General features: G+C 41.3%; 1 protein-coding gene across 5 annotated transcripts in view; it reads left to right on the top strand.

Moving 5' to 3' along the window:
* The window catches only part of PLCG2 (phospholipase C gamma 2), a 182,677-nt gene that overhangs the window by 132,606 nt on the left and 37,871 nt on the right, over positions 1–12,200 (top strand). For all 5 annotated transcript variants that reach the window (XM_077288594.1, XM_077288592.1, XM_077288593.1 and 2 more), the window contains exons 21-25: positions 272–343; positions 3,005–3,114; positions 3,389–3,482; positions 5,948–6,014; positions 6,785–6,942. In XM_077288594.1, the coding sequence (XP_077144709.1) occupies positions 272–343; positions 3,005–3,114; positions 3,389–3,482; positions 5,948–6,014; positions 6,785–6,942 (501 nt within the window). The remainder of the gene's footprint in view (positions 1–271; positions 344–3,004; positions 3,115–3,388; positions 3,483–5,947; positions 6,015–6,784; positions 6,943–12,200) is intronic.

Genomic DNA, 12,200 nt, shown 5'->3' on the forward strand with positions numbered 1-12,200 from the left:
CAACTACTTTACCTTAGCGGCTAGTTCAAAGTTTTTCCCCTTGCTCTAGAATAGAGGTGTGATGCAGTTTCCAGCACAGGGGGATGCGGAGAGGGCGGACATGGAAAAAGTGAAACAACTTCATTTTCAGAATCATGGGGATCAAAATAGTTATGGCCACTTGACAATCAAGAATATTTGATTATACGACACCTACTATCTGATTTGAAGAATGTTCCTGTATCTTTTGGGGAATTTCTGCATTATGACTTTTGCATTTCTTCTATTTTAGGAAAAGGATGTGAGCTCCATTTATGGATTTAATAAAATGTATGTGGATCCCAATGAAATCTCACCAGCTATGGTATGTAATCATTAACGTTATATTCAGCTAAGAAAGTTTTTTTTTTTTCTTTCTCTACCTGGCTCATTTGAAGATGACTCCCTTGTGGACGCACAGGAAATCATATTATTTGGCTTTTTCTCCTATGCCTCATTGGGGGACACAGGACCATGGGTGTTATGCTGCTGCCACCAGGAGGACACTAAGTAAACACAGAAAGAATAGCTCTTCCCCTGCAGTATACACCCTCCTGCTGGCTCTCAGTGAACCAGTTCTTGCTTAGTGTCTGTAGGAGGCACTTGGGTCTGTTTCAGATCCCACTGTTTTTATTTTGATTTTTTGTTCTATTTTTTCCTTTAACGGAGCGAATGGGGGCGACGGATCCTTTCTAGGCTCCGATCACCCCCGAACCATCAACAGGCAAGTACGTGGAGCGTTCCTCCCGTATCCTTTCCTGCAACGTTGGATGCCAGCCCTGAGCTCACATTACGGGCGACGGTTCCTTCGCGTTCCGATATCCCCCCTCCATAGCAGGCGACCACATGGAGTAGCCCTCCATCTACCTCTCCTGGAGCCAGGTGCATAGCCGGACATGATATATATGGCGTCCGTGCAGCCCCCCTCTGCATCACCACTGATATAGCGGATGACACATGGCGGCAGAAGCTCTCCACCCCCTCCCTGACTATGGCGACAGTGGATTGAGCACCGGCCCACCGCATCTACAGTGAGTACACTGCGGGGGTCGAGGCGCTGGGGGGTCCTGGTCCCCGGGGTATGGGAGGTCCGCACCTTAAGCCTGTGTCCGTGGGTGGTCCTTAGTGCGGCAACCCCACGAAGGAGTGCAGCTAATGATGGCGCATTTTTTACTGCAGTTTTCCTAATTAAGATCAATGAAGTCTAGCATTAAAAACACACTGAAAAATGAAAAACAAATTGCATGAAAAGCAATTTTTGCTGCATTTTTTTTGCCCATAGATTAAGCTATTCATGCAGAAAAAAATGCATCCACCAGGATTTACCTGGACATTTGCATCGCAACAATTGACATCATACTAGGATAGAAAGAAGCTGTCGGCCTCCTTGCATGTCTGATTTGGGAAAATGTAAAACCATCTCAGGAAAAAAACAAATCAATAATGTGGCATATTATCTGAAAATTCTGCATTGAGCTGTTCCTCTGATCTAATGTGTATGAGGGCTTAAGCACTGTCCAGCCAGTGAGCACTGTGTAGGATTGCACCCAGTGGAGTAACGAGAGTCTGATGGGTCCCGATGCAAAATTTGGACCTGACCCCCCCGCGTGTTGGTCAGATTATATTGGCCCTTGTGCCCTTCTAAATCTTATGAGTACATACGAGTTGCACCCCCTCGCCCATTATGTAGTAATGTCCCTTATCTTGGGCTCCTTCCTGGTCTACATGTCCCCCATCCTGGTCTACATGTCCCCCATCCTGGTGTACGTGTCCCCCATCCTGGTGTACGTGTCCCCCATCCTGGTGTACGTGTCCCCCATCCTGGTATACAAGTTCCTCAACTTCGTTCCCATCCTGGTATATATGTCCCCGATCCTGGTATGTTTTCGATCCTGGTATATGTCCCCCTTTCTACCGCTGTTCTTTAATGCATAGAAAAAAATGATTTTACTCACCTTCTCTCCACTCTCCCGCCACACGGCATACTCTTCTGAACACGGCAGTTGACTTCAGTGTGCAAGTGATGGGAGCGCATAGCGTCACTGCCATGCACCCTCAGTCACATGTTGTGCCCACCACAGTCAATCTTTGGCCTCTGATTAGCCGGTAACATGTATTGCAGTACCCAGATCAAGTGGGTGTCTGCTCCGCAATACACTAAAGCTGAATGTACATCCGAGGACACACAACCAGTTCAAGTTTGCCCTGGCGTCGGTGGGCCCCTCACCCAAATGGGCTCGGTAATGACCTCTCACAACGCAATCGTTACACCCCTGGGTACACCCAATGGACATGTATTATAGTAACTCATAGTTGTTAACTTAACTTATAAATTTCTAGGAAGACTAACTGAGGAACAGCACAATGCACAGAAGATGCTTCTGAATTGTTATTCTTTTACATTTGATGCAAGTGTTCTATGGAAAAATCATTAAAACTGTCCAGCATCAATCTGAATCTTGCAAAGTGATGAGCTATTGGTACCTACTGTACCTCTGTATAAGAGCTGAACACTAAAGATGGTGGACAGGTAGAAAATTGACTGCGAAGGAGACTTCTTCAGATTCCACGGACAGCGAGGATCACCAAAAAAGAAGTGGTGGACCAAGTCAAGCCAAAATGGTCTTTGTAAACGAAGATAACCAAAGAAAGATCAGCTTATTTTGGCTACATTACTCGGAATAAGTCGCTGGAGAAAGACGTCAAGGCTGGATCGATCAGTGGCAGAAGAAGAAGAGGATGGACAAAAACCCACTGGATCAACACCATGAAGAGCGACATGGGAATGACCAATGGAAAAGTGAAAGAAGCAACTGGCGAGAGATAATCCATATCATGACCAAGAGTCGTACTCGACTGAATGGATAGGGGAGAGTTTCTCTATGACATATCAGAGGATCAATGAAATTAGAATTCTTTTTACAAAGTTGACCCCGTTTGCCATTTCGCCTTTATTTTACCCTATATTTTATGTCTTTCGTTTTAGCCTCAAGGAACGGTTAAAGCACTATATAACTACATGGCTAAACAAGATGATGAGCTGAGCTTCTGCACGGGAGCCTTGATTCACAACGTCAATAAAGTCTCTGACGGATGGCAAGTATCAATTACCATTTCATCCATCGCTAATTTCATTTTAGGATATGTCTTAATAGCAGAATCTAGTTGGAGGAGAAGAAGGTGCATAAAGTATGAAAATAGGAGATGTATCACTCTGATAGCCCTTGTGGGAGGAAACTTCTTAGGTTGTCATCTACATTTCTGAGAAAAAGAGATAAACTAAGAAAAAAAGGAATGGAATCAGAAGAGGACAAATCATCTACAATCTATATGTGATACAAACTCATCAGTGATATCTGATATTTTGCAGGTGGAAAGGGGATTATGGAGACAAACTTCAGCACTACTTCCCATCAAATTATGTAGAGGACATAACAATGAATGAGGAAGGATTTACCTTTCAGGTAAGACATATGTGTTTCTAGGCTAGGCAACCAAATTTGCTTGTTTCTCTTCAGAATAATAGTTACAGGGAAGAGCAAAAGGGTAACAATGTTTGGAACTTTTGACTTTCAGGCTCCATATCCCACCATCCGCTACTGCTTTGAACGTCAGACTACTGTCACTTTATAGACAATCTTCTTGGCTATCTCATACATAAATCTGCCTATTTAGCATATGATTAGTTATGCAGATCCTTGTCATGTCACTGCTTTGTTACTATTTTGCTCCTGGAGGTGGAAACATCTTTTTCTTCCTGAATACTACAAAATGCAACCTGTCCTCACATTCCCTAATAGCTCAGTGTGTTATTAGATGGATTCCCAAGTGAAAGGTCGCTGGTTTGAATCGAGGAGCAGCATGAAAATTTCCCCAGAAAAGAAAAACAGCATCATCCAGCTCATCGATAGCGTTCTCTCGGTCAAGAAAATTGCCAAACTACATCATGTGAGCGCCATGACAGCTGGAATAAAACGATATGAAGATATGAAGTACGTCCATTCAAAAGCCAAGAGGTGTACGTCCATGTAAAATATCGGAGTCCACAAGTCGGCTCATCACAAGGTCCATTAATTCTGGGACGACAAACACGGCAGTGGAGGAGGCTCGTAAGACGTTGATGAAAGCACCGTGCAACGCACATTGCACAAGTCAGGAATGGTGGCCCCCCCCAAAAAAAAAGAAGTAAAGACTTCAATATTGTCATAAGAAGTGTTGGCTCAAGTTTGCAAACAAGTACGAAAAGTGGACACAGATTGGAAATGGAGAATTTGGCACCATGAGGCGAAAGTCAATAGACTAGGCTCTGATAAGTGTAAAGTGATCCGAAAGAAACAAGGGAAAAAGGGGATAATGAATCGAGAAATTGAAGGAACTGTCAAGTTTGGTGGAGGAAGCCTGATGATATGGGATGGTTTCACAGCCAAAGGCATTGGATACTTGCCCGGGATCGATGGTGGTTTCAATGCTGAGCTAGCTACATGTGACTATCCTACAAGGTAAGTTACTTTATACACTCTACTATGGGTATGAAAGGGACGACATAGTGTTCTAGCAAGACAACAATCTGAAGCGAACAGTGAGATTGGGGAAGAAATGGTTAATTGACAATGAAGTAGAGGTGGTGGATTGTCCCCCACAGTCCCCAGACCTCAACCCAATCGAACACTTGTGGGTAGAAGTGAAGAAAAAAACTGTATACAGACCCAAGTGAGGAGAACAGTGTGCACCAAGTATGGGAACGTGTATAAGAGACCTGGAATCAGATTTCGGTCGAGACATACGTGAATCTAAAAGAGAGAAGCCCAGAAGGATTCAGGCAGTGCTGAAAGCCAAAGGGGATTTACAAAACAGTAAGAAAATAATAAAAATAAAAATGAAGATCTTTAGGAGGAAAACAGTAACAATGCAGTGACATGACAAGAATCTTCATAACTAATAATATGCTAAATAGTCAAATTTATGCATGAGATAGCCAAGATGATTGTCGATGATTGTCTATAAAATAATGGTAGTCTCACAGTCGAAGCAGTAGTGGATGGTGAGATATCGAGCCTGAAAGTCAAGAGTTCAAAACAAATTTACCCTTTTGCTCTTCATTGTGTATTCTTGTACATAGGAGCAGTATTATAGTAGTTATATTCTTGTACATAGGAGCAGTATTATAGTAGTTATATTCTTGTACATAGGGGCAGTATTATAGTAGTTATATTCTTGTACATAGGAGCAGTATTATAGTAGTTATATTCTTGTACATAGGGGGCAGTATTATAGTAGTTATATTCTTGTACATAGGAGCAGTATTATAGTAGTTATATTCTTGTACATAGGAGCAGTATTATAGTAGTTATATTCTTGAACATAGGAGCAGTATTATAGTAGTTATATTCTTGTACATAGGGGCAGTATTCTAGTAGTTATATTCTTGTACATAGGAGCAGTATTCTAGTAGTTATATTCTTGTACATAGGGGGCAGTATTATAGTAGTTATATTCTTATACATAGGGGGCAGTATTATAGTAGTTATATTCTTATACATGGGAGCAGTATTATAGTAGTTATATTCTTATACATAGGGGCAGTATTATAGTAGTTATATTCTTATACATAGGGGCAGTATTATAGCAGTTATATTCTTATACATAGGAGCAGTATTATAGTAGTTATATTCTTATACATAGGGGCAGTATTATAGTAGTTATATTCTTCTACATGGGAGCAGTATTATAGTAGTTATATTCTTATACATAGGGGCAGTATTATAGTAGTTATATTCTTATACATGGGGGCAGTGTTATAGTAGTTATATTCTTGTACATAGGAGCAGTATTATAGTAGTTATATTCTTGCACATCAATCAATACTCCAAAATATGGATTTTTTTTCTTATTTAATACTAATGAACTGTTATTAACTCATGCTTCACAGCTTATTGAAGACAATCCCTTGGGTGCTATGTGTAAGGGAATCCTAGAACTTGGGACATATGAAATCAGTAAGTAGTTTTCTTCCATGTTTTTGTGAAGAAAACATGGACATTTGTATCTAGTAATACGATAGTGAATATGATCAATGGGGATTATTTAGCTTGAACAGATCATGTCTTAGGCTTCTTTCACACTAGCGTCGGGCTCGGCCCGTCGCGGTGCGTCGGGCCGAGGTTCCCGACGCTAGTGTTGTCTCCGCCGCACAACGGGTGCAGCGGATGCATTTTTCCAGCGCATCCGCTGCCCCATTGTGAGGTGCGGGGAAGTGCGGGGAGGTGGGGGCGGAGTTCCGGCCGCGCATGCGCGGTCGGAAAAAGCTGACCGTCGTGAGCAAAAAACGTTATATGTAACGTTTTTTGCTCCCGACGGTCCGCCACAGCACGGCGCAACCGTCGCACGACGGTTGCGACGTGTGGCAATGCGTCGCAAATGCGTCGATAATGTTAGTCAATGCAGAAAAAACGCATCCTGCAAGAACTTTTGCAGGATGCGTTTTTTCGGCAAAACGACGCATTTGCGACGTATTGCAGTTAACGCTAGTGTGAAAGTAGCCTTAGCGAGAGGTCACACAACAGTGAGATAATTGGGGGGGGGTTCCGCTGCTCATTTGCTGGGAAATGAAGAATTTCTATATACAATATATTAATATCTATATCCCTCCTAAGTAGCACGATTATTCCTCTTTAGACTATAATCAAAAAAGCAGTTCCAAGTTTGATGTTGATGATCTTGAAAAACATTTAAGTTTATCATTATTTTAACATTTACTTTTTAACAGAGAAACTGTCACAAGGGAAACAGAACAAAAAGTTTGTCTTTTCACTTGAACCCAAAGATCCAAAGGATCCCTCAGTAGATTTTGCAACTGAGAAATTGGAGGAGCTTTTTGAATGGTACAACAATATCCATACAATAATACACGAAAAAGGAGCAGAGGTAAGAGAGGATGGGATCTGGAAGAGATACTGACCCTATTCACCATCAGGGGAGGTAATTATGAACGTGAAATTTAGGATAGAGATCGTGACAACCAGCAAGAAGTGTATGCAGCTCTGGAGTATAATACAGGATATAACTCAGGATCAGTAATGTAATGTATGTACACAGTGACTGCACCAGCAGAATAGTGAGTGTAGCTCTGGAGTATAATACAGGATGTAACTCAGGATCAGTAATGTAATGTATGTACACAGTGACTGCACCAGCAGAATAGTGAGTGCAGCTCTGGGGTATAATACAGGGTGTAACTCAGGATCAGTAATGTATGTACACAGTAACTCCACCAGCAGAATAGCGAGTGCAGCTCTGGAGTATAATTTAGCACATAACTCGGGATCAGTACGAGATAAACATGACTAAATATTTTGAGTCTATCTAGTTATAAACTGTAAAAATAGTATTCAAAAGGAAGACAAATTCATAAAAGGTTAGACAATGCAAGTCTATACTACTATAAAACTAGTTGATTACTATACTTCCAAATCCTCACCTACCATACACAACATTCTCTGCTTGACCGTGCATATACACTGCTAAAAAAATAAAGGGAACACTTAAACAAAATAATCTAACTCCAAGTAAATCAAACTTCTGTGAAATCAATCTGTCCACTTAGGAAGCAACACTGATTGACAATCAATTTCACATGCTGTTGTGCAAATGGAATAGATAACAGATGGAAATTATTGGCAATTATCAAGACACCCTTAATAAAGGAAGGGTTCTGCAGGTGGGGACCACAGACCACATCTCAGTACCAATGCTTTCTGGCTGATGTTTTGGTCACTTTTGAATGTTGGTTGTGCTTTCACACTCGTGGTAGCATGAGACGGACTCTACAACCCAGTGGTCCTTAAAAACTATTTCAGGGAATTAGGCTGCAAGCTTAAAGCAAGGACCTCCAACGTGGTATTTTCCGAAATACTGCCTGTACCACGTGCCACGCCAGAGAGGCAACGGGAGATTAGGGAGGTTAAGTGGCTCAAGAATTGGTGTAGGAAGGAGGGGTTTGGGTTCCTGCAGAACTGGGCCGACTTCTCAGTTGGCTACAGGCTCTACGCTAGGGACGGGCTGCACCTCCATGGGGAAGGTGCAGCTGTGCTGGGGGAGAAAATGGCTAGAAGGTTGGAGGAGTGTTTAAACTAGGGATTTGGGGGAGGGTATTCAATTTATAGGAGGGGAAGATAGTGTAGATAGAGACCTGGGCACAAATAAGGAAGTTGGGGGTGGCAGTGGCATGGGGGGTGGGGTTAGAACAGTTAGTAATTTAAGAAAGAATAGAGGTACAGAGAGGAACATCAAGTGCATGTATACTAATGCCAGAAGCCTCGTCAACAAAATGGACCAATTAGAATTAATGTTGTTGGAGCATAATTATGACATGGTGGGGATAGCTGAAACATGGCTGGATGAGAGCCATGACTGGGCTGTTAACTTGCCGGGCTATAGCCTTTTCAGAAATGACCGTAAGGATAAGCGAGGGGGAGGTGTGTGTCTGTTTGTAAAATCTTCCTTAAAACCCATCCTGCGGGATAATATAGGTGAATTAAATGAAAATGTAGAGTCCCTGTGGGTGGAGATAAGGGGAGGGGGAAAAAATAATAAATTACTGATAGGGGTTTGTTACAAATCTCCAAAAATAATGGAAGCAATGCAGAATATCCTCGTAAAGCAAATAGATGAAGCTGTGACTCAAGGAGAAGTCATTATTATGGGGGACTTCAACTACCCTGAAATAGATTGGGGAACAGAAACCTGCAGTTCCAGTAAAGGTAATCGGTGTCTGACAACTATGAGAGACAATTACCTTTCACAACTGGTTCAGGACCCAACAAGGAGGGGGGCACTGCTAGACCTAATATTAACCAACAGGCCAGACCGCATATCAAATATAAGGGTTGGGGGGCACTGGGATAATAGTGATCACAAAATAATAAGTTTTCATGTATCCTTTAACCCCTTAATGACAGCCAATACGTCTTTTAACTGACCTGAGATATAAGAGAATAGCATCCCCATGCAAGTGACAATCCAGCAGCTGTCGGCTGTACACTATAGCTGACAACTTGCTGCATCAGCAACGATCAGTGTTGGCACCGGCCATATCTATTTAACCCCTTAGATGCTGCTGTCAATAGTGACTACATCATATAAATGGTTAACAGAGTGTGGGGGCTTCCTCTTTATCCCAATCGGTGCCCTCAGATCATGATTGTGTGGTCCTGATGTTTGCGATGGCAATTCACAGCCAAATAGCAGCCTTAGAGCTATCCGGCTGTTGTAACCTGTTCAGAAATTAGCGGCATTTAGATGGTAAAAAATACACATTTTCATTTCTGTCATGCCACTTTGCATTAATTCCTGAAAATCACCTGAAGGGTTAATAAAGGGGTAATAAACTACCTGACTGCAGTTTTCAATATGACAGGGGGTGCGGTTTTTAAAATGGTATCACTTTTTGGGATTCTCAATATATGGGACCCCTAAAGTCACTTCAAACATGGATAGGTCTCTAAAAAAAATACATTTTGTAAATTTCCTTGAAAAAATGAAAAATTACTGCTCCCTTTTTAAACCTCCTAAAACTCTAACAAAATAAAAGAACATTTTACAAATGATACGAATGTAAAGCAGAGATTAGAGAAATGCTATTTCTTAATGTTTTGCTGTGGCATGACTATATGGATTAAAGGGATAATCATTCAAAGTTTGAAAATTGCTAATTTTTTAACATTCTTCTCAAATTTCTGATATTTTTTATAAGTAAACATGAAACATATTGACCTAAATCTACCATTATCATAAAGTATAATGTGTCACGAAAAAACAGTCTCAAAATCACTGGAATTGGTTGAAGCGTTCCAGAGTTATTACCACATAAAGGGACACTGGTCAGATTTCAAAAATTTGGCTCCATCACTAAGGGGTTAATAAGATGGGTAGTAGGGGGATGACAAGGACACTAAACTTCAGGAAGGCAAATTTCCAATGGATGAGAGAGGATCTTGGTGCAATTAACTGGGACGATATCCTGAGACATAAAAGTACACAAAGAAAATGGGAGACGTTTATTAGCATCCTGGATAGGACCTGTGCACAGTATATACCGTATGGGAATAAACATACTAGAAATAGGAGGAAACCAATATGGCTAAATAGAGCTGTAAGGGGTGCAATAAGGGACAAAAAGAAAGCATTTAGAGAATTAAAGGAAGTAGGTAGTGATGAGGCATTAAATAAATATAGAAAATTAAATAAATTCTGTAAAAAGCAAATCAAGGCAGCAAAGATTGAGACAGAGAGACTCATTGCCAGAGAGAGAAAAAATAATCCCAAAATATTCTTTAACTACATAAATAGTAAGAAACTAAAAAATGATAGTATTGGCCCCATTAAAAATAGTCTGGGTGAAATGGTGCATGAGGATGAGGAAAAAGCCAATATGCTAAATGACTTTTTTTCATCAGTATTTACAAAAGAAAATCCCATGGCAGACAATATGATCAGTGATAACAAAAATTCCCCATTAAGTGTCACCTGCTTAACCCAGCAGGAAGTACGGCGGCATCTAAAAATCACTAAAATTGACAAATCTCCGGGCCCGGATGGGATACACCCCCGAGTACTGCAGGAACTAAGTACAGTCATTGATAGACCATTATTTTTAATCTTTAAAGAGTCCATAATAACAGGGTCTGTACCACAGGACTTTTGAAAAAACTGACCGTCACATCCAAACATAGACTAAGTGTGAACAGGTGCTGAACCTAGAGTCACCAACTCTTATATAGTCAAGCAAATAAGGCAGCACACTGTAGCGCTGAAACATGCAAACATGAAACACGAAAATCGAACTGCATTACTGCACTAGAAACATGAAAAATTAGAGCGTTTAGCGCATAAAAATGGCCAATTTTATGTGTACCTGGTAGCCACTTTACGGCATCTCTCTTATACCAGGTCCTACGCTTTCCTTTCCTCGCTGAGAATAAACGTCTCCATCTGAATGGGTACCTATGAAAACCTCTTCTTAGACTAGCATTCTCAAATTTTTTCAAATGTATTATTTAGCCTTCTGACCGAGCACTCCGCCTCCTAGTCACAGGTGTTTTAATTACAGCAGGTCCATTACCCCTCCACAGAGAGTGAGAATGCTAGTCTAAGAAGAGGTTTTCATAGGTACCCATTCAGATGGAGACGTTTATTCTCAGCGAGGAAAGGAAAGCGTAGGACCTGGTATAAGAGAGATGCCGTAAAGCGGCTACCAGGTACACATAAAATTGGCCGTTTTTATGCGCTAAACGCTCTCATTTTTCATGTTTCTAGTGCGGTAATGCAGTTCGATTTTCGTGTTTCATGTTTGCATGTTTCAGCACTACAGTGTGCTGCCTTATTTGCTTGTACCACAGGACTGGCGTATAGCAAATGTGGTGCCAATATTAAAAAAGGGGACAAAAACTGAACTCGGTAATTATAGGCTAGTAAGCTTAACCTCTACTGTGGGTAAAATCCTGGAGGGCATTCTAAGGGATGCTATACTGGAGTATCTGAAGAGGAATAACCTCATGACGCAATATCAGCACGGGTTTACTAGGGACCGTTCATGTCAGACTAATTTAATCAGCTCCTATGAAGAGGTAAGTTCCGGACTGGACCAAGGGAACCCAGTAGATGTAGTGTATATGGACTTTTTAAAAGCTTTTGATACGGTGCCACACAAAAGGTTGATACATAAAATGAGAATAATGGGGATAGGGGAAAATATGTGTAAGAGGGTTGAGAGCTGGCTCAGGGATAGGAAACAAAGGGTGGTTATTAATGGAGCACACTCGGACAGGGTCGCGGTTAGCAGTGGGTACCACAGGGGTCAGTATTGGGCCCTCTTCTTTTTAACATATTTATTAATGATCTTGTAGGGGGCATACAGAGTAGAATTTCAATATTTGCAGATGACACTAAACTCTGCAGGGTAATCAATACAGGGGAGGACAATTTTATATTACAGGATGATTTATGTAAACTAGAAGCTTGGGCTGATAAATGGCAAATGAGCTTTAATGGGGATAAATGGGTCATGCACTTGGGTAGAAGTAATAAGATGTATAACTATGTGCTTAAAGGGAACCTGTCACCCCGTTTTTTAAAGATGAGATAAAAATAGCGCTAAATAGGGGCAGAGCTGGGCTTTACATTAG

The sequence above is a fragment of the Ranitomeya variabilis genome, chromosome 2 (assembly GCF_051348905.1).
Source record: "Ranitomeya variabilis isolate aRanVar5 chromosome 2, aRanVar5.hap1, whole genome shotgun sequence".
In the NCBI taxonomy this organism is placed as follows: Eukaryota; Metazoa; Chordata; class Amphibia; order Anura; family Dendrobatidae; genus Ranitomeya; species Ranitomeya variabilis.